Source organism: Drosophila albomicans, chromosome 3 (assembly GCF_009650485.2).
Source record: "Drosophila albomicans strain 15112-1751.03 chromosome 3, ASM965048v2, whole genome shotgun sequence".
Taxonomy (NCBI): Eukaryota; Metazoa; Arthropoda; class Insecta; order Diptera; family Drosophilidae; genus Drosophila; species Drosophila albomicans.
The window spans coordinates 46590625-46614022 of NC_047629.2; the positions used below are offsets into that span (position 1 = coordinate 46590625).

The 23398-nt window shown below is 35.8% G+C and overlaps 1 protein-coding gene across 1 annotated transcript in view; it reads right to left on the bottom strand.

The window, feature by feature from the left end:
- Positions 1 to 1792: 1792 nt before the first annotated feature.
- The window catches only part of LOC117567061 (serine/threonine-protein kinase NLK2), an 89532-nt gene continuing 67926 nt past the window's right edge, over positions 1793 to 23398 (bottom strand). The window contains 7 exon segments of the mRNA XM_034246786.2: positions 1793 to 2751; positions 2754 to 2782; positions 5350 to 5443; positions 5529 to 5730; positions 6675 to 7266; positions 7711 to 7766; positions 15087 to 15216. Coding sequence (XP_034102677.2) covers positions 2717 to 2751; positions 2754 to 2782; positions 5350 to 5443; positions 5529 to 5730; positions 6675 to 7266; positions 7711 to 7766; positions 15087 to 15216 — 1138 coding nt within the window. The 3' untranslated portion in view covers positions 1793 to 2716.

Below are 23398 nucleotides of genomic sequence, written 5' to 3' on the forward strand. Positions count from 1 at the left end.
AGAGAGTTGAAGAATTGGGTGGAAATAGTTTTTAAAGTGAGCGCACAAATTCTACAAATTTTTCGAGTTTGTTTTTCTCTTTTTTTCTTCTAAACTTTGAATGATCAAAGACATTAAATACGCACACATATAGATTTATACACATGTATATTGTAATATTTGTATATATATATATATATGTTCATATATAGTTTGCTACATTAATACATAATTTAAGCAATACGAATTCAAATTTAAATTTCAACTTCAATTCTTCAACATTGATTTATCCAATTTCATTTTCTTATTCTTTTTTTTTTTATTGCATGGGCGCGCTTGTCAACATCTCTTTTATAAGGAAATGAGATAACTCAGTCTTAAACATACATATGTATATATCCTATATATTTTGTAGCTTGAATCTAAACTTCTTTTCTTTTGCTATAGCGTTTAGTTGGCATGAGCATTTGTTGCTACTTAAAAAGAAGAAAAAGTTGTAGAAATTATGTCGAGTGTGGGGAGAGTAGAAAGTGAGGTGGAAGGAAGGAAGGAAATTAAACTATATTACACTTTAAAATAATGCAGAGTATGTAAAAACTAATTGAAATAGCACGGCGTCGTTGATAGACACGCACAAACACGCACGCACGCGCTCAAACATGCACAATCACGCACGCGCACGCGCACGCGCACAGAGAAAAAGGCAGTGTGAATAAAAAGTTTCGAATGAGTTTTGGCTGTGACTGTTGTTGTTGTGGTTGCTCCACTCGCTGCGAATGTTGTTGTTGTTGTGTGTGGTGTGGTGCGGTGGTGAAATGCGGTGGTGAGTGCTGCTGTGGTGTCCATTGCAACTGCTGAGCGCCTGTGCACATTCACTGGGGGGCAGTGTGTCGTCCACTTGTTGTTGGTTTTTTTTTGTGTTTTATTCTTTAACTACCATTCGCAATTTATACGAGAAACATATTGTACAATAAGTTCAAGTTGAAATGTGCGTGTGCTAAGAACTAAGCAACTAAAACCTAATTGTAATCATAGTAATCGTAATCATAATAATAATATTCATAAATTGTCATTAACTAAGAATTAGAATTAGAATTAGTACAAATTAAATTGGTTAATTGCATAATTGCTTGAATTATGCTTTATAATCAGTCCACAGTTAAAATGTTTTGTTTTGTTTTGTTTTCGATAGTTTGTTTTGTTTTGTTTCCCATAATTTTTAACTAAACTCTTTTCAAATTGTTGCCTTGTTTGTTTTGTTTTTTCTTCTATTTTACATACAGAGACAGAGACAGAGACATAGACACTGACACACATACATTTCTTTTGCACACAAATATAGAGTTAATATTTATATATATTCGTAATATTCATATATATTTTTAATTTAGTTATATATATATTTTTCTCTGCTCCCTTTTTTTTACACATAGTTAGAGAAACCAGTTTCAAACATGAAGCGCAAATACAATATAAATATATATGTGTGTTGAAATGAATTTAATTTAGCTTTTTGCATTCGCTTTTGTTAATTTGCACAAATTTCTAAAGAGTTGAGAGTTTTTCACTACACATTGAGAGTTTTTCCTATAGTAGAGTTTCTCTAAAGTGAGTGTGTGTCTGTGTGTGTGTATTTGTGTGTGAGGTAAATTTGGCAAACAAATTTCTGTACGTGTGTGTGAGTGTATTTGTATTTGTTACACACTTTTTAATTGTAATTAGAATTTATAGTTTTATAGTTGTAGTTTATGTTTTGTTTTGTGTTTTGTTTATTACAATATTCGCACACGAACATGACGTCAGTTTCATTTGGGGGGTTGGTGGAGAGTGGCAAATGTTTTGTTTGTTTGTTTTTGGGGGGATGTTTAGTCTAGTTGCTAATTAATTTACATAGATTTAAAGCGCTTAACATAAAACATTTTTGTAATTTGCTTATTTAGACCAAAAATTTCATTGTTTAGTAATAGTTGCTCTTAACTCTTCTCCTTCTCCTTTTTCTTTTCTATCCTCTATCCTCTACTTCGTTTGTTTTTTTGTGTTTTTCCGTTTTTACCAATTTTGTCAAGCACAACAAATTAGCTGCTTTGTTGCCAAATAGTTTTTTGTTTTTTGTGTAATACGCCTTCCACAATTTATATGCGTAGTTTGTTTTTTTGTTGTTGTTTATGTTCCATTAATTTTTGTAGTTTATCATCGAATTTGTTGTCTCTGCCGCTGCGTTTTCCTTTTTCCTTCGTTTTTATATATTTTTAGACTAGTTTCAGTTGAGTTACGTTACGTTGTGTGTGTGTATTTTGTGTTTGTTTTTGTTTGTTTTGTTGCATTTTAGTTCGTTTCATTTATTCATTTCGGTGGTGGAATGCTTTAACTTTTAAATTGACTGCGCACGCAAAAAACACAATTTGTTCGGCGCTCTCAATTTAACCGTTGTTTCTTCCTTTCATCTGCTGCTTCGACTGCTACTACTTCTGCTTCTTCTTCTGCTTTTACTCCTTCTCCTTGTTCTGTGAATAGCATTTTTGCCATTCACAGAATGCGTCGCTTAAGTGGCTAAAGTTGTGTGTTTTTGTTTTTCGAATTTTTTTTTTTTGAGTTTGTTTTTGAGTGAGTTTTGGTAGTTGGCGCGAAGTTCCTGTTGCACTTCCAATATTTCAATTTTCCAGGTGTGTTGTTGCTGTTGTAATCAAAAATTGTTCATGTTGCTGTGTTGCTTTTCATATTTTAGGCAGCAATCGCCTCATTTTGCCGTCATTCCCATTGATGCGGCGACGGCGGCAGCTCCGAGGGATGTGCCACAGTGGAACTAGATGATTTGAATAGAATAAAAATTTAATTAATAATCAGCGTATTGGTATTTAATATTTACAATTTTACATATAGAGAAAGAAGAAGTACATGCAAGCTCTACCAAACAAACTATCATATTTACAACATAAAATAGAGTTACTTAAAATCGTAGATAGCATATTTTAAGCACAAACAACAAAAACATACATACAAAATAACAAATAATAAAAAAATAATGTTGAGCCCAGTAAAACACAAATGCACATAAAATGAAAAATATATATGAAAATTATACAAACTACGAAAAAAAAGAATTTCGAAAAAAACAAAAACAAAAAAAGAGAAAAACGAAAAAAAGGAATATATTTACTGGATTTTAGTTAAAATTATCTTCAAGTGGAAGTTGTTCAAGCGTTTATTTCTTTCTTGTTTTTTTTGACTACTTTTGACCATTGTCACTGCTGCTCAACTGCACTGAATTAATTTTTGTAAGAAATGTAATTTTATTATACATAAATTTAATATTGATATTGATATATAGATCTGGCAGTGTTTTTGGGTTTGCTTAATTTCTGAACAAAGTGTTAAAGCTATATTTTGGGGGATATTTGTGTGTTGTTTTCGATAATCAAATGAGATACAAATGCATGAAAAGGAAGTGAAAACTATAGAGATTTTAAGATCGAATGGATCTATCAGGGTTTTCTTTATAAAGAACTTTAAATAGTGAGTATTTTGTGTAAAGTTTAATGTGTGCATTTGCTATGTCAATTGAGAAGTTATCCGGGAGGTGTAAAATGGGTTTAATGAATAGAATTGATATATAATATATGCTGTACACAATATAAGGGGGAAATATATATGAATGGTATTATATATAATAGTATTATGTATATGAGTTGCAAAACATTAACACAAATTGATGGAGAGAGAGGAATACGATTATGAATGAGTATTTATGCACTAGGTGGACTCTTAATTATTATTATTTTTATTTTTTTTATCATATGTATATTATTTGACTAAAAATGTCAATGAAAAGTGTTGATAATTTTTGTATAATTTTCTTTTGCTTTTTTGCCAATTGCTGTTTGTTTTTTTTATATTTTCAGTTTCAGTTTTCTTCTTTTCATATTTCACGACCAATTGATGACATTTATAAACAATTTGATAGTTAGAATTGCGATGTTTTTTTGTTTTTGTTTTTTAACATTTATGTACACAAATATTTACGCAAAAAAAAAACCCATTTAAAATAATATTAAACTAAATGTTTTATAAACAAGAAGGAAAATTATGAGATTTTAGTTATGTTTGTAAAACTAAAATTATTTAAGGTTTTTATACACATTTGCATTTGATTGTAAACGTAAAGAACACAAATCAAATCAATTAAAAAAAGTAGAGTGTTAAATCATATGTAAATTATAATATTTTGTAAATTTAAAATGATAGTTTTAGCAAATGTAGCAATATGTAGAGTCGCTTTATCAACAGACCTAAAAGTTTTTCAAGATCGCGCCTCTTTGGGAGAAGTTTCGAGTTGCTGCTGCCGCGATTCCCCCACATTCGATTCGATTCAACTAGATCGATCTGATTGAGATATTGGTATATGATTTATGGTATTTTATGGTAGGTATTGGTATATTGTTCATACTGCCTTTTTGTTTTTCTGTATCGATATCGATTTCTGTTTCAGCAGTTCTCTTTTTATGTTTGTTTTGTGACTTCATCGCTCTTGACTTTATACTATGTCGGTATATACCAATATTTGGTATATTTTTGATATATACGTTATGTCGGTATATACCAATATTTTGGTATTTTTTCGATATATACGGTATGTATGTTATTGGTTCGCGCCTAGTACACTCTCTTTCATGTATTTCTTTTGTTCTTCAACAGCAGTGGCAGCGACAACGACAACGGCAGAGGTTGGCAGCAGCAGCAGCGACAGCGGCAGCAGCGGCAACAGCAGCGGCAGCGGCAGGAGCAGCAGTGCAAGTTGTGGTAGTAGTAGTAGTGGTAGTACGAGTAGTAGTAGTAGATATTCTCATTCTCATTGGCTTAACAACGCAAATATAATAATTAAATTTAATAGAATCATTTATCAATATCATATCATATTATTTTCATATCGATCGATCGATGTTTTGTTTTGTTTTGTTTTTTTTTTTTTGTTTCGAAAATACACACACAAAAACGATAGAAAAAAAAAGAAAACAAAAATTAAAATCGTTTATATATTATATTATTTCGAGTAAGTAAATAAACAACATAGAGGAGAGAGAGATAGAGATAGATGGAGATAAATAGATAGATAGAGAGCTGGGACAGTTTCGGACTCGAAGCAGTGACAAAAACAAATTTTAGTTTTGAAATCAAAGAGAGATAGTGATAGTTTTTCTTTCCAACTGAAAAGCATATTACGAATTTTTTGGAACAACAACAAATTATAAAGACAGATTCATAGAAAGATAGAGAGAGAGAGTGATAGCTTAGCAGGAACTTTAGGGGAGAGATTAAAGGAGCTGGGGAGTGGAGGCAACGTGCAGCTTGATTTACAGTGGGACAACGACTCACCTGGCAAAGCTCTTGAATGCCGCACTCTGCGGATTGATGCACAGTGGCACTCGTCCCGTTTGCAGCTGCTCGGCAATGAATTTGTGCATTTCCTCTGCAAAACCAAAAAAAGAAAATGATAGAAACCGTATGAGTTTATCGCGGAGTTTTGAGTTTGGTGTGTGCCATTTGTTACTCACCCTTCACCTGCTGCACTGAGGGAAGCTTGCGTTCCCATAAATCATCAAAGGGCTGTCCGGCCGATGGCTCAAAGTCCGCCGTATACTGACGCATGCCAGCCGAGGTAGTGAAGCAGCATTTGCACATGCACGAATGATAGCGCAGTCGACCCTCATCCAGATACGGATGCGCCAAGGCATCCGTCACCGAAATGCGCTTATCCTGCAAAACGCCATACAAAAGAAAACTTTAGTTAGAAGCTGGCAACTTTTTATAACAACTTTTGTAACAAGAAATGAATGTAACAGACAGCAGGAAGTATTCGAAGAAATAATTGTATAAGGTTTGTAGGTGTTGCGCCTAATGGCTTTGATTAACAAAATAGTACAATTTGTACTGTATGGTATATTTTGTATGCAGTGGTATATCGGTTATCCAATTATACTTCAGTATGCGTTTATTATTATATTTTTCAGGATTATCGGACTAGGAAATATACCTTTTGGTATATTTCAGTATCTGATTCGGTATATTGGCTTGGTATATTATTATACTCCATGATATGTTATTATACTTTCGTATATCGGTTTGCAATTATAAAATGTGGTAAATTTCAGTATTTGATTGGTTTAATAAAATATACGAAATAATCCTTTTGATGTAATTCAATATTAACTCTATAGTATATTTTATACGGTATATTATTATACTCTTTGATATACTCTATCGTATATTTTGAATGCATGAATGTATTTTAATTTCCCAATTATAAAATGTGTTATATTTCAATATATTATTGGTATATTACTATAATTTAGCTGTTTGGTATATCGGATTACTTAGCATAACTTTTGGTATATTTCAATATTTGGTTCGGTATATTAATATGTTAAACTTTATAGTATTTTCTGAATGAAATTGAAGTATTTTGAAGTATTTTAATACTTTATTTGCAACTGACATACCGGTTTATAACATATATTTTGGTATATTTCAGTATTTTTCCAGTATAATAATATGCTGTGTCTATTGACTATTTTTAATGTAATACCAAATGGACTAATTTAGTATTTTTTCGGTATATTAGTGTTTTCGCACGGAATGAAAATAAATACAAAGTATTTCAAAGTCGACTTCCTTAAACATTTTCAGTTCTTGGTACTTACCGGATCGAAGACAAGCATCTGGCAGAGCAAGTGAACAGCCTCGTGTGTGGCATGCGAGCTGAGCGTGTAGAGCACCGAGAACGACGGCGGCTTGGGCGCCCGCCTCAACATGTGTCTGCGTGCTCCCTCGCACGCATGGCGCATATCCTCCATGGTCGGTGTGCCCAGCAGCTCGGTGATGAGCTCCAACTGCTGCACCGGATTCTGTGCCTGGAACAAGATGCGTCTGCCCAACAGCTCGCCAAAGATGCAGCCCACCGACCACACATCCACGGCGGACGAATAATGACTGGCGCCCATGAGAATCTCAGGTGCGCGATAGTATTGTGTGACCACCTCTTGGGTCATGCTCTTGGCCTGATCGGGCTCCTCAACACGTGCTAGGCCAAAATCGCATATCTTGAGGACACAATTGGAGTTGACGAGCAGATTGCCAGGCTTAATATCGCGATGGAGAATCCGAGCCGAGTGCAGATACTTGAGGCCACGGAGTATCTGATAGAGAAAGACCTTGATGTGATCGGCGGATAGATGTTGTGGCGACACGATGATCTTGTGCAAATCCGACTGCAGCAGCTCCGTTATCACATAGCTGAAAATCGAGAAGGAGTTAAGGGAAACCAATTTTGCAGTATACATAACATATTTCTATCTATATTAGACACTCTGTTGAAACTTTTATGTTTGTTTGTTTGCGTTCAACTTTTTCAATTAAGTTGTTGCTTGGCTTTATTTTTTGGTAGTGGGTGGCAACTTTTTAGTGCTGAATATAGCTTCGTGTTGTCAGGCGCCCCGAAAAGTAGGCAACGCATTGTGCAACTGTGACTGGAAAAAAAAAGTTGAGGTTGCAAAAGTATCTAGCTCCTCTTAGTATCTGTATCTTTGCCGCATTTTGATTAGATTGCAGGCATAAGCTGCTTAACGAGCAGCCGCAGCAACTGAGCATTCAGTCTGCTTCAACTATCGGATAACAATTAAAATGTGCAACTTTAATAAATTTAAGTTATTTTCGTTGTTGTTGTTTAAAAAAGGATACATTTCTTGAAAGAAGTCCAAGTGTGGTGGCTGTAAAATGTCCAAAGCTGACAGCACCTGCAATGAAGAGGAGAAATAAAGTTGGTTAATAAATTTCAAAGCTGACAGAGATGCAACTGCTGTTGCTGCTGCTGTTAGAGACAATGTAGAGTGTGTCGTTTATTGGATGTGGTTGGCATTAGGTGCATAAATCTCGCAAGACAATGCACCGACATACAACTTGCAACTTGCAACTTACGGCGGCAGCAACCTCATCTTTAGTAAGATCATAAATTATGCACTCCAATAAAATATAAATAAAAATAAAAATCAAGCTTGGAGCGCAGCGCATCAAATGCGCCATTTAGTTGCATGTTAAGTGTCGCTGCCAGGCACTAAAATGCCACAAAGTTCAGCCACAGCAACAGCCAAAGCCACAACAACAACATCAACAACAACGTTGACCCGTTGATGATGTTTAGCGGCAGATACAAAACACGCCACTGTCTGCACTCCGTTGAGAGATGAGATGAGAGTTTGGCGGTTGAGCTGCAGCAGCTTCGGGGGAGACTTGTCCAATTGTCTGTCTTTCTGTCTGTCTGTCCGTCCGTCTGTCTGGCAACGGCTCTATAAAAAAAAAAGTAAGAAAACGGTACGAAGCTGCCATGCAGTTGATGGACAGCAGAACACAACAAACGACGAGAGCCAAGAACTCTGCAGACATTGAGACAAGCGTCGACAGAGCCAAAGCGTCTCGCTGCTGCCCGGAACCTTTTTTTCTTTTTTGCTTCTCAGTTTATGCCACAATCCGATTTTGAAGTCCGAGAGGGAGAGAGATGAAGTCGTAGTCAGCGACCAAAGCTTGAGTCGCAGACAAGCGCTGATTTATTTTGCTTGCGGTCAGAAAAATGATGAAGGAACTTCCTTTGCAACCAACCAAGCTTCCCTTTTGTTGCAATCTCTCGAGCAAACAGCTGAGCCAAATTTCAAAATCAATTTTCAATATCATTTAACAAGTCACAATGCTATATGAAAATTGCCAAAGTTGTGCTGTAGAATGCGTGAGGCAGCCGAAAAAAAAAAACAAAAAAAAACAAACCACAAAAATATGTTGCACAATCCACAATGTTGCCCCAGTGTTTAGCTTCGGTCTTCCCGCTGTCTGCTGTCGGCAACGGCGGCAAAAGACCACAAAAAGCAGCTCAGCAATTTTGCGTACTTTTCACACAGTTTTGGGGGCACGAAGAAGTTGCAGGGGAACGTGTGGCACACACGGCAAAAAGTGCCGCCGAGTCGTTAAGCTGCCGCTGACTTTAGTCTTTAGTCTCTTTCTTTCTCTCGGTGTCTTAAGTGGCAAAAGTTTTATTTGTATTTTTTTTGTGTGTGTTATTTTCGTCTTTGTTTTGTTTTGTTGCGATTACAAAAGTCGCAGTTGCAACCTCAGTTGCAAGTCGCTCAGACTAAGCCTCGAACAGTTTTTTTTTTGTTTAGCCTTTGAGGGTTCGAACCTCGTCTTTGGCCAAGTCGCTGAAATTGTTTTGTTTTGCTGTTTTTGTTTTTGCTGCTGCAGTTCTGTTAATATTTCAATGACGTTGCCTCAATTTAGCGACTGCATTTTGTGCGCTTTGCGGTTGCACAAGCTTAACACAACATAATGCCAACAAAATCGTTGTACAACGAATGGCAGATACGCTAACTTTAAAAAGCTATTTATACTTGGCTGTGAGCAAACGTTTTTTGTTAAAAAAATTATATTTATTACGGATTGATTATAGTGTTTCTTTTCAATAAATTAGAACTTTTTTTGCAATCTATCTTGCGATGCAAATTAAATATTTTGGAGGAAGATAATGACAGTCTAAAAAGTTTGAATTTTGAAGACTTCACAGATTTCTATTACTACTCTTTGAATGACTATAAATAGAACCTTAAATATTATATTTTTTGACAGTCTAAAAAGTTTGATTTTTGAAGACTTGACAGATTTCTATTACTACTCTTTGAATGACTAAAAAGAAGATCAATAGGATTATAAATAGAACCTTAAATATTATATTTATTGAATGAAAATATCGATTTAAGTATGTTATGTTCTACGTTATTTTATATTTCTGCACAAGTTAGAAGTTTGCAAGAAGAAGCAAACTCATAAAAGTGTGACCAATCTATAATTGATTTATAATACCGATTTTTGCAGGGTTGCCATATATTCAAAAAGGATATTAGTAGCTTGTTAAACATAGTTAAGAGGTATACCTCTTTTTATATTAAACTTTTTAAGCACTAACTATAATAAAACATAATTTATCACTAAGCTGTGCAACCTTTTTGGCAGCGTATGCCAAAAACCTTCAAGTTAGTAAGTGGCTTCGGTTGCTCGCTTGTTTTACGTACATAATTTGTTGCAACTGTTGTTGTTGTTGCTGTTGCAACTGGCCTCACACGTGCGTCGTTCACTTGGGTTGCAGGCAGCTAATTAACATTTCGCTGTGGTTGCGGCTGCAGCAATCAAAAACTAAATTTATGCACTTATATATCGAAAGCTTTTGACTACTGTCCTTGGCTTGGCAGCGTTGCGTCTTCGAAGGTTTTCGGGAGTTGCCACAAGAGCGAACTTGCAACTAGGTGTGTAATAATACCACACTAGTTGCCACAGGAGCAACTACTAGCTGTGGCAACACAACTTAGACAACAACTTTTGCCGAGGTGCAACTAGAAAACTTGCAACTTGCAACAGCTGCGGCCGCCTTTGTTGCCCAACCTCACAACTTCGTTTCTCTTCCCTTTTCTTGCGTTGCGTTTGTCTTTAAAACATTTCATGTGAATTTCAAGCGGCTGAACAACTACAACAACCCAGAAAAAAAAGTCGCATCAAAACAAAAGCAAAAGTGTTTTTGTTGCTGCTTCGCTGCTTGCTTCATTTTCATTCCACACAAGCTTAAATTCTAGCTAAAAATTGCAGCCAGCTGCTGACAACATTTCACAACGATTTTCATGATGTTGTTGTTGTTGTTCTCTACTTGTTTGCTGACTAATTAAAGCGCCGCAGAGTTTTGTAAAACATTTTGTCAGCTGCTTGTCGTAAACGACAACAACAAATTTGTTAAGATTGTTATTGCTATTGCTATTGCCTCTTGTTGTTGCCACTCGAGACACTTGGACATCAAGCTTTGTTGGCCTTCACTTGCTGAGAAATCTCCCAGAGTTCGCTTCGAAATCTTGTCCGGCTTTCCAGCTAAACCCTATCGCATCTTTTTGACCAGGTGTCATCGCTGGTAGCGTGAGATTAGGCTTGAACAGCATCTGTTCTGCGGCATTGAAAAGCAATCAGCTAGTTAATGAAATTACCAAGAAATACAGGAAGTTATTCTTCTAAAGCAGATCACATCTAAAGTTAAGCTGTCAGTCTGAAAAGCTTAATTCTGTCCGCTGGTAACTTTTTCGGTAGTAAATCATTAAGGAAATCTAAGATGCTAAGTTAGACTGTTAACGGCAATCAATCAGTTTTGATTGATTAAACAAGCTATTGAAGTACTCAAACTGCTAATCACTTTGTCAATCAGAAATTTAAGACTAGATTGTTTTGGAACACTTTCAATAAATAAGTTTATCGAACACAGACAGTCAATCAATCAATCAGTTCATAAGTTAAAATCAGGTTAGTCCGTATACAACAAATTTATCACTTCAATCAATCTTTTAATCTATTCTTCAATCAGCAACTAACAACTTTACGAGATAAGTTTGCTTTTAAATACCTGAGAGCCAGTTTAGAAGTTAATCATTCAATCAATTAGCAAGTCAATCGCGTTTGATTGGTTAGACAAGTTGTTCAACCAATCAATCTGCCAATCTGACATTAACTCAAATAAGCGACTTTATCAATTACAATACTTGAGTTGTACAATCAGTCAATCAATCAATATGCATACTATTAGTCAACAAAAAGTTAATCACCTTTCAATCAAATACTTACGAACCCAAAAAAATATAGATTGTTTTGTATTATTTAAAATTAGTCAAGTCAATCAGCTTTGAATGGTTGAACAATTCTTTCAACCAAATTTATTTTCCAATCACTTAATCCATCTGCAACTAACAACTCCATCAGCATAGATTGTTTTGAATTATCTAAGATCAGTTTCCCATAAATGACTTAATCCAGCAAAGTCAGTTTCTCAATCAGTCAATCAATCCATAAGTCTTGCAGTTTGTCTGACAATAAGCTAATGAGCAGCAGATTGTCAATCAAGTTGAGCAAGCTGAGCATTCCATCATGCCATCAGTCATTCAAGTCACTACAATTCAATTGAGATCAGTTGCGGACTGAAGAAAAGACTTTCAATCGATGTGTTGTGTGTGTGTATAGAACACAAAGTCGAAATCAAAATCGAATCGAATCGAATGGCAAAGAAACGCACATCCATCAAAGATTGGGGCAAGAAATGAAATTGACATTTCAATTGCAATTTGTTGGCAAAAAAAGCGCCCAAAAGCAAATAATAACAAAATTTGCATGCAATTGATGCCAGGCATCAAACTCGAAACTCAATCATTTACTTTACTTTTTCCGCTGAGGGCTGTCTCACAATCATATGCATGTGTGTGTGTCTCAGTGTGTGTGTGTTGAGGGTTTTGACTGAAGAAGAAGAAGAGGAAAAGCAAATCAAAGCCGACAAACGGCGGCTGCATGTGAGAAATGCTTTTGAAATGTGCGCCACGTACGTTGCAAAATCTTTTATTGAAATTCGCAATTGAAATCAGCAACAGCAACAACAACAACAACAATGCATAATGGGGCAAAACATTTTGCAGCGATTTGTTAAAATGTATATTGCACATTCGCACACACTCTCACACTCTGCACACACACTTTGTATGCTTGGCCCATATAATGTGCAAGCAATTGAGACGATTGCCAGTCTCTCTCTGCTCTGCTCTGCTCCTCTTCTCTTTATTCTTTTACTGTCAGCCACAATACGAATGAGAACAGACAAGCAAATGTGTATAAGTGTGTGTGTGTGTTTGGGTTGCGAATTGTTAGGAAATTGGTGTAAAGCACGAAGAGCGCGACAGGTTAACACAGGCGGCAGAAAAGAAAGACGCCAAAAAAAAAAGAAGCAAGAAAACAGATAGACAGCGAACATGACATTTCTAAAGCTAAAACTGTTCTACAATGGGGTTGGCATTTCGCTTCTAACTTGATGCTGGTCACACCTATCAAAGGCCTCGCCACTTGGGTTGACTGCACTTGTTTGACATGACAACGACGACGCCGACGACGACGATGAGGTTGTTGCATGTAGGAAATGAAAATGCAATTGAAACAGGAAACCAACAGCAGACACGCAACAGCAACAACAACAATAATTGTCGCGCCTCTTTTTATTTCATACAGCATTTTGCATATTAATAGAAATTTTGCATTTGCATATTGGGCAAGGTGTTGATAATTTCCATGTGTGTGTGAGTGTGGGAAGCGTCGCGTCTTTTTATTATATTACATAATCTTCTCCACCTTGCTTCTCCTTCGTTCTCTGCTGAACCGTGACATTTTGTTGTGGCAATCTTTTTTGTGACAACATGTGTGTTCCAAGCTTATATTATGAATTTGCCACTAATAACTTGGCTTCGGCTGACATTTTAGCTGCCACAAAAAAGCCAACAAAAAAAAAAAAAAAAACAAAAAGGTTCTCTCAATCAGAGATCGCGTGGAGCACGTGCTCAGAGATAAATAAATTAAGGCAAATCGCCACAAAGTCACATAAAACTGGCCATAAAATCAGCACAAAGCAGCTGTCGACCTGCCACCCTTCCCCCTCCCTCCCTCTCGCTCTGGCATGTAATACTTTTGTTGCTTTTTATTAATAATTCTAAATGTTATATGCACAACAATATTTCTTTTACATTTGCCATTTTGCTGCCAGTTGGCTTTTTGTGGCCTCCTGTCCAGCTGTCTGTCTCCCTCCCTCCCTCTCTATCTCTGTCTGTCTGTCTGTCGCTTTGTCTGCCTGTGTTAACAAATTTGCATGCAACAAAATGTTGGGCAGTTTTCAGACAGTTTCGCTCTGCATTTTGTTGTTGCTGTTGTTGTTGTTGTCGGATATCTCATTTTATGTGCATAAAATTTGTTTGTCATAAATTTTGCATGACAGCCTTTTGTGTGTGTGTGTGGCAAACTGGCAACTGACAGAGAGTTGGGGGAGCGGAGCGAGGGGATTGCAGCTTAGCTATAGATTTTTGCCTGCTGCTGAAATCTGTGCAACTGCAGCAGTTGCTGTGTGCAATGAATATGAATGAGTTAATTAGTGCTTTTGAGTGATTGAATCGCAACTGTCACACTCAGCTGATAGTCTCTCTCGCTCTCTCTCTCTCTCTCCCTCTTTTACATTTACAATTGCAGCTTAGCAGATATTGAAATCTGTTACAAAAGTGTGACTCAGTGTGGCCATAGGCGAGGAAGTGGAAGCAAACACACAAAATGCAAATGCAAAAACGCGACCGCAAAATGATTTTAATGCTGGCAGCAATAACCTAGATGCAGAACCTTTTTTGTGGAGTTGCTTTATTTATTATACGTTTTGTGTTTATACACTACACAACACTTAATCGGCACGCACTACTCAACTTTTAAGAAATGCAAATATCGATGAGGAGAAGTTAGAACATCGATTAGCGCCACCTACATATGTGCGTTATCGATACTAAACGAATATTGTGAAATAGAAGTTTAAAGATCGAAATTGTAAAATATAGCGAAATAAGGAAATTGAATAATTGAAAATATTTATCGTACTTAATAAGTTCGTTACTTTAAAGCTTGTGCTCTGCAACACGCCAAATTTAGCGTTAATGAGTTGAGCCTTAAGAGTTCTTTAGCATTTTTCATTTGTACGTGCAACGTTTAATTAATGACAATAATTGCAGAGCGCATAAGCGACACTTGTCTGACAGCAATAACCAGTCGAAGGGCAATAAATGTGCGAGAGAGAGAGAGAGAGAGCTATTTGCGGATTGCGAGCTGGTTATAGCTACCAGAGCCATGACAACCTTTGAGAGTTACAATTATGCGAACAAAAAAATAAGCGGACAGTAATAATTGATAATAAAACTACATACGAAACTTAAAGATACCCTGTAAAGAAACAAACTCAGTAGTTGAAATTGGAAGCTTCATCCAACAAACTCAGTCGAGCGTACGCTACGTATGCGTAATATTTGTGCAAAGGCTGTGAAAATATTTTCACTGCCCACCACAAAAGTAATCGAATAGGGGGTATTTTTTTTTTTTTTTAATTAAATTTAATGTCATAAACGCGACGCGTAATTAAATGTGCAGCAATGGCATTTCAATATATATATGTATATAAGTATGTAAATAATGTGTGCACAACTTACATTTTCATGCTTGAAAAAGCAGAGCATTTTGAGCTCACGGAAAACGCGCTTGGATGAGACCAAAGATTGGAACACATTTGGCAGCTTTTTGAGTGCGACGCGGCGACCATCGCGTGGATCTGTGACAGCCCTGTAAATGAAAGAGAAAGAGATGAGAAATGCAGCATTAATAAACGTAGATAAGTCGAGTAAAGGAAATGGAGAATGGGAATTTACTTTGCATTTAATGCTCTTCTGTGTGCGGACAAAACAAAAGAAGTCCATGACAAAAGTTGCGACAGTCAGACACACACAAAATGTTGATTGTTTTCGTCTCGCTAGCAAAATAAAAAGGGTTCAATGAACTCACTCTTGAACAAAAAAAAAAAAGCCTACAACAACGCCTAGAAGTATGCAGAGATCCTTTTCTCCTCCTCCTTCATCCTTTTGCTAACTATATTTCTCTGTCGCTCTCTGTCAATTGATAAACGCTGTAAATTAGTAACGCAAAAAGGTCAAACAACAGACGCAGACGAGTCGAGTTGAGTTGAGTTGAGTTCATACTCGCATTATGCTTGCCTCGTGCTTTGTGGCAAGTGCGTGCTGAGCTGCAAACAACGCAAACAACGTTGTCGACGCACAGGCGTCACAGCTCGAGACACAACGCAACAACAACAACAAGAACAACAGCAACAACATTAGCTTAGATAGAGTTTTATGATGCCATTGGCCATGGCCAAAAAGTGCGAATGTCTGGGCCCGAAAAACGCAGGGCGACGACGTCTTTGTCGCCGTCTGTCTGACTCACTCCTTGCTCGGTCACTTCTCCTCCTCCTCCTCCTCCTCTCTTCCCTTTCTCTATGCTGTCTGCGTTGTGAAGTTGCAGCCGAAAAATATTTTTGTTATGGCTTTCGTTTTTACGCAGCATCTTTTTTCTGCGTTTGTTTTTTTTCGTCTTCTTCTTCTTGTTAGCCCTTCAGCAGCAGCAAGTTTTTCTCCTCCTTCAACGTCCTTCGTCCTTGTCTACCATCTTCATCTACATTTTTATCTATGAAAAGTTGGCTGCCGTAAATCTTAGCAGCCGTAGTTAAGCGTTCAAATTATGGCAAATTGCTCTACGAATTGGATTGAATCGCTGTGCGTGCAGATGACTCATCATCCGTTTCCCCTTCCCTTCCCCTCTTCCTCCCTCTTCTTACACATCAACTGGATATATATTTGTAGTCTACTTTTAGGCGCTCGCTTCAGCAATTTGCATGTCTAATGGCAGCTCCACAGCCTGTTAATGATAATGAGTTGATTATACAAAGTGTCTTCGCTCGTCGCTTAAGCCTGATTTATTCGCTTTCTAAACAGCAGTAGCAAAAGTGTTACGAGCCCCATAAAGCAATCACTTCAAAACAGAAACAGACTCAAAGGAACCTTTCCATTAGACAGATAGTTTTCTTCACACTCTTGTTTACTCTTGGCAATAAATAGTTCAGACGATATTTGCAACCTACTTTTTTTTGGTTTTGATTTGTTGGAGACATTATTTTTGCTTGCTATGTTTTTAAGAAGATTATTTTACAGCAGCGTAAATTTGTAAGATTTATCATAACAAGAATATTTTGTATCTCTATTGAACACATAAAATGTTTAGTTAAATTTCTCAGTTCCACGTAAAATAGGTCAATATTTATTTCTTCTTTGTTTGCACAAATATTTTTTTTTTTATTTTTTAGAGAATTAATTTGTTTGCACTGTCTCTCTGTGTTTTTAAAGGCGATTATTGTACAGCAATTGTAAATTTCCTATATTTATTTGTATAAGAATATATGCGACAATCTATTGAAACATAAAATGTTTATTTAAGATTCTCAGTTCCACATAAAGTAGTTTAATATTTCGTTATTCCTTTGATTTATTCTTTGCCGTTTGGTTACTTAATATTTTACTTTCTCATGCACAAATATTAAATATTATTTCTAACAAAATTCTTTGCTGCAGTTTGTCCTACATTTTTGTATTATTTTACAGACACATCCATTTACTATTATTATTGTATTTCATTCTTCTCAAATATTATATTTAGATAACTCTTTGAGATATCTAGTTCAAGGCACTGTTTACCTGATTGTTTCCCTAGTTTTGTTAAGCATTATTTCAAAAACTAATTGTTAGATATGTTCTGACAACCTTAGAATAGATATGGATATCGTTATTCTCATCTTTTAAGTAGTCAGTCTCTTTTAAGTTATGAACTCGACACTCTACATGCAAATGAATTGCACTAAACTTTATATACTTTGTATTATATCAATAAAACTCTGAATAAACTAAATTACAACACTAATGGTTACATTTCAAATATTGTTTCAACAAAAATTCGATTATTTTTGATGCAATTTGTTTACTCAGCCGTAAAAAATTCACATGTTATTTGCAAATTCCTCAACCAATTTGTTTTGTCTTACATATAAGTTATCTATCTGTCTTTGTGTTTTGAAAACCATTTTTAAGTAAGTAGATTATTTTATTGCAGCTTCAACTTGGTTAACTTATTATTATAAGCATATATTGTACTTCTTTTGAACACACATTAAAAACTTTGATAAAGCTTTTCTTATACTTTGTGTCTTTCAAATTTCATTGTTTTCTATTTTGTTACTCAATAGTTCAATTTGCAATAAGATTAGTTTATTTATTTTGTTACTGAATTTCAAATAAAATTAGTTTATGCTCTGAACATTTCTATTTCCATTTCTAATAGTAATCGATTTTACTACACTTTTGTTACTAATGCAGCAATTTCTTCCAATACTATTTCAATAAGCATATTATGTGTACGTTTTGAATCCATCACTTATCTATTTAAATCCATCAATCGATGCGATGCATGGTACTCAAGTGAAACTAGCATCGTATTTCTTTACAATAACTGCGCCATTTCGTGGTTCAAAAGAAGAAAAAGACCTTGAAGTCAAAGTCAAATCAGAGGAGAATTCAAATATATACACACATGCACATCACAGCGAGAGAGCACACATTAATATTTTATGGTCATCTATCAAATCTGGGAAAAAATCAAACGTCGGCCGTCGGGTCAGTTCGTGGTCTGCCTTTTTTTTTTTTTTTTTTGATGGGTTCTTTTCTTACTTAGAGGAATCAATAGAAGTGGAGAAGGGGGAGGGGAAAAGAGCATCAAGTTACCGAGACGAAGAGAATCAACTTGAAGTTCCAAGTGGAATGAAATGGCCAGCGGTGCTCCATCTTTACGCTTTTCATTTGAAATTGGGTTAAACAAATCTGTGCGCCTTAAAGCGATGGCCAGAGAAAAACATTGAAGAAAAATGTGAAAAACTAGACAAATAATTCGGAATGCTTGATGCTGCTGCTGCTGCTGATGTAGACAGTTGATAATGGAGGGACAAAATAGCTGAAGAGGGAGTCATCGCCTAACGTTGATGATGGATGACAAATGCAGCACACACACACTTGCACACACACACTCTTACACACACTTGCACAGCATGTGGACTTGCTTAGTATATTGGCTTTGTCCTGTTTGATGTTCGTAGCTGTTGCCTGCGTTGCTTTGTTGCTTTTTCCAATGCCAGTTAATGGAAAATCATTTATCATGTGCGTGTCTCGTCTTTGGAGTCGAGTCGAGTAAAGAAACCAGAATCAGAAAAAGTGCCATAACTAAATGATAATTACCCAAGCAACCATCACAAATGATGAAATCCTAAAAGATCATTCTCCCTTTTTTCTTATTTTGTTGCTGTTGTAGGGTCTGTCCGTAAATTTGAGTTGGTCAATTTGTGCACGCAATGTGAAAACTGTAGCAAATCATTGCTGCTTTTTGCTTTTGATTGATTTCAGTAAAATGGAAATAGTGGCAGGGAATGACTGAGGAATACCCTGTATATTAATACATTTTGCAAATTTTTTAAGAAAAATACTTGAAAAGATGAATCTTATTCGGCTTGATTTTGAAATATGAATTCACAATTCAATTTCAATTTCTGTATTAGAATGACAAAATATACCACAAATACTAAAACGGCTTAAAATACAACATTAAAAAAAATGACAAAATATTACAAAAATACTAGATTGATTTTTACCTATGAATTCAATATTAAATTAGTACCGTTTGAGTATTAAAATGACGAAATATACCAAAAATACTAAAATGATTTTGATATATGCATTTGAAATTAAATTAATATTGCTTGAGTTTTAAAATGACAAATATAGTAAAAATACTAAATTGATTTTAAAATTTAATATTAATTTAATACAGTTTGAGTATTATAATTTTAAATTTTGAATATATGAATTCAAAATTAAATTAGTACTGTTTAAGTATTAAAATGACAAGTTACACCCAAAAATACAAGATTGATTTAAAAATTCAAAATTATTTTAATACAGTTTGTGTATTAAAATGATAAAATATATCAAAAATACTAGATAGATTTTTACATATGAATTCAATATTATATTAATACTGATTGAGTGTTAAAATGACAAAATATACATAAAAAATACTAGATTTCTTTAATCTATTGACATCCTTGCTTTCGCTCATAGCTCTGTTAGTAGAGTTGTCGCAGATCATTCTTTATATGGTCTGAGGTCCTCGGTTCAACTGCTTCACTTCAATTCTTTCATTACATATGAGTATCTCTAACTTACAAATATTTCTTTGCAAGCTACCTTTTTGCTCTTCCTACTGCAGGGTATAATAATCATCAACGCTTTTGTTGCACAATTGGAAATTACTTTTTTGGTTTCAATTCCGGACTTTTGCTTTGTGCTTTTTGTTGTTCAGGTGCACTTCGTGCTCAAGTGTTGACGACCAGCTCAGCGCACGTTAGCTCTGCTGGTAGAGAGGTGGGTGGCATGGAAGGGGGAAGGGAGGGAGGCGTGGCAATAGCAGCTGCAAAAATCAAATCAGACACCAATGTCCGCTTGGCACGTGATAAGCAAAAAGGCAGCAGCCAAAAGCGAATCGCATGGCAACGAATTGGAATCGGAATCGAAAAGTTCAAATTGCTATTTGGCATTGGAAAGTTTCTCAACTTGACAGTTTTTTGGCCTCCGTATTTGAACGGTTACTGTAAGCAGTCCTCGCCCGAGGGTCCCAACTCATCCCACAATACTATAACCAACTAAAAAGAGAGAGAAGAGAGTGAGAAAAGACCATTCACAGCTGCCTCGTGTATTTTCCACACTAACCAAAAGATTGTGTTATCCCTTTTTTTTTTTAGTTTTTGATGCAGCAGTTGGTAAGTGGCGACTGCTGGCTTTTAATCTCATTTGATTTCTTCTGACACTTTTGCACATGCTTTTCGAATAACTCATCACCTTTGCAGCAGCAGCATCGGCAGCAGTCAAGGAATTCAATTCTCAAACTCAAACTCACTCTCGAAACTGTTTCATCATCATGCCACTTTTTTTTTTGCCTTTCGCCTCTGGGCCTCAAAAGTGACTCGAACTTGTTCCGTCGTCTGCCACGCCCTCAACACACATCCGCCCCTCTTTTACCCAATCCCCATCAACAGCTTTGCCAGCTCCTGGTTGTCGTCCGTTCATTGAACTCTCTCACTCTCTTCAGCTTTTTGCGCATTTCTTTAAATAATTTGATTTGCTCTTTAAGTGCTGAGGCGCAACTTTACATTTTATTTGATTTTTTTCAAAGTACATATATTGAAAGAAAGGAAGTGAAAATGTGCAAAGAAAAAGAATGTCTTTTCTGTTTAAACATATTACCACAGCCAATAGAAATTAAGAAATATAATATAACATTTTTATATCTGCGATATTGAGAGACTGTAAGGGGTTACTTTATAATTTTGTTTTGGTATATCAATATATCAAATATACAATATCGTATATCCTTTCGGTATATCAATTTCGTATATTTAAATGACAATACTGTACAGTCTTGTTTATAATCTCATCAATATACCAAATATACACTGTTTTGCTTTTATTATTATTAATAGCACACATATATTTTCTGGTGTATTCCAGTATTACTTCGGTATATGTATTCGGTATATTTGACAATACTGCACTCCTTTGCTTTTATTATCAATATACCAAATATACAATATGGTATATTTCAGTGTTTGCTTCGGTATATTAATTTGGTATATTTAAATGACAATGCTGCACTGTTTTGCATTTATTATTATCAATATACCAAATATACAATATGGTATATCCTTTCGGTATATTAATTTCGGTTATTTAAATGACAATACTGTACTAGTTTGTTTTTAATCTTATCAGTATACCAAATACACATTATGATATTATATATTTCAGTATTATTTCAACGTATGTCAAGGTTGCACTGTTTTGCTTTTATTATTATTAATATAACATACATATATACTTTCTGGTATATTTCAGTATTACTTCGGTATATTTATTCGGTATATTTGACAATACTGCACTGTTTTGCTTTCATTATTACCAATATACTAAATATTCAGCACGGTATATTTTAGTATTTTATCGGGATATTTAAATGATAATACTGGAATACTTTGTTTTTATTACTAGCGATATATCAACTATACATTATGGTATATTTCAGTATTTTTTCAGTATATACATTTGGTATATTTAAATTACAATACTGCATTGTTTTGCTTTTATTATTATCGATATACCAAATATACAATACGGTATATTTCAGTATTTTCTTAGGTATATTAATTTGGTATATTTAAATGGCAATACTGCATTGTTTTTTCTTTTATTGAGAGATGTTAATCGAACTAACTCATCCACACTTGCACACACTTCCTACTTGTTTAAATTTGCTTTGCAATACAAATTGCATTTAAATTTGACGCGATTTGCACGCGTTTTAAACCGCTTACAACAAGCGCAACAATTGTCAATTAAACAAACTGCTTAAACTGTTCAATTACTAATTGCTGCTGTTGCGGTCCATAATCAATGCTTATTACGTATGCTATATATCCTGTCAAAAGGGGCAGCAGGCGATCACATTTGTGCAATGTAAATTAGTAATTTGTATTGTTGATACTCTATCTATCTATCTGCTGTGTGTTGTGTTGTTTGGTTGTGTAGTGGCATCATTTTGATTACCTCTGTCCGACTGTCTCGCAGTCTCTCTCTCTCTCTTTGTCTTTGTCTCTCGGTGTTGATGACCCCAAACCGAAACCCAAAATGCGGGTGTGAAAACACAGGCGACACATCAAGAGTTTCGTTGTCGCACTCAATGATTGCATAACTGGAATACGATTTCGACGCATTTGTCGCCTGTTATGTAAGCTGTCCATCGTCCCCCTTCCCCTCTCCTCACACCTCTCACATATGAGTGTGGCTCACACAAATGGTGCGTAATTCGCAATGTTTCAGGCGGCCAACTGAGGTAATTATGCCAGCCAATGCAGGACAATGCTCGCAGCACACCAGCGGGAGTCACCAATATATATCCCTTACATAACGATGATGATGGGCTCTAGGAATGTGTCTGTGTGTGTGTGTATTGGGTGTGCCACACAATACGCAACATTAATTGCAACATTTCGCTGTTGTTAATTGACAAATAGCTTGGGGAGCGCAGACAGAAGACAGAAACTACAACAAACACAATTAAAGCAAATTGAATTTGATTACATAAATTGTATATATGTATATGTACATATGTGTGTGTGCAATATGTTTTTACGTAAAACTGAATGAAATTCAATTTGAAACTAGCCTAAAAAAACGAACGTAGAGAGAGGAGACTGGAGGTTGTTCCTCGTCCTCTTGCAACCCCTGTGGCAACATTTTGATATCGTCGTCGCTCGTCTGCTTCAATTTATGCGCGTAATCAATTTTACAAATGGCCTGCAGGCAGGTGGGCGTGGCATGCGGGGGGCGACAGGCCGAAAACCTCAGCCCCAATAGAAAATGGGGCGGCAAACGAGGCAAGAAATAAATTTATGCAATTTAGAATTTGCCAAGTTGAGCCTGCGAGTTCTATGTGAGTTGTCAAGCATTAGAGTATATGCTACGCATGTGTATGTGTGTGTGTTGGTGTGTGTGTGAGTGTTCGCTCAGGCAAGCAGTCATTGACTTTAGAGGCAAACGACGACGAGAAGCGACGCGACGTCGACTAAAATCAATTAAAACCATTTTGATTGCATACTTCTGGGCGTGCTAGGCAAATTATGTGCGCCCGCCTAAGCACAGCACTATAAAGAGACTACACACACACACACATACAAACATGTGCAATACACACATGCTTGAGTGCATTCACATAGCCTAAGGTAAAGTTTGTCATAGCCATCTGTCACCCTCGTAAGCAAATG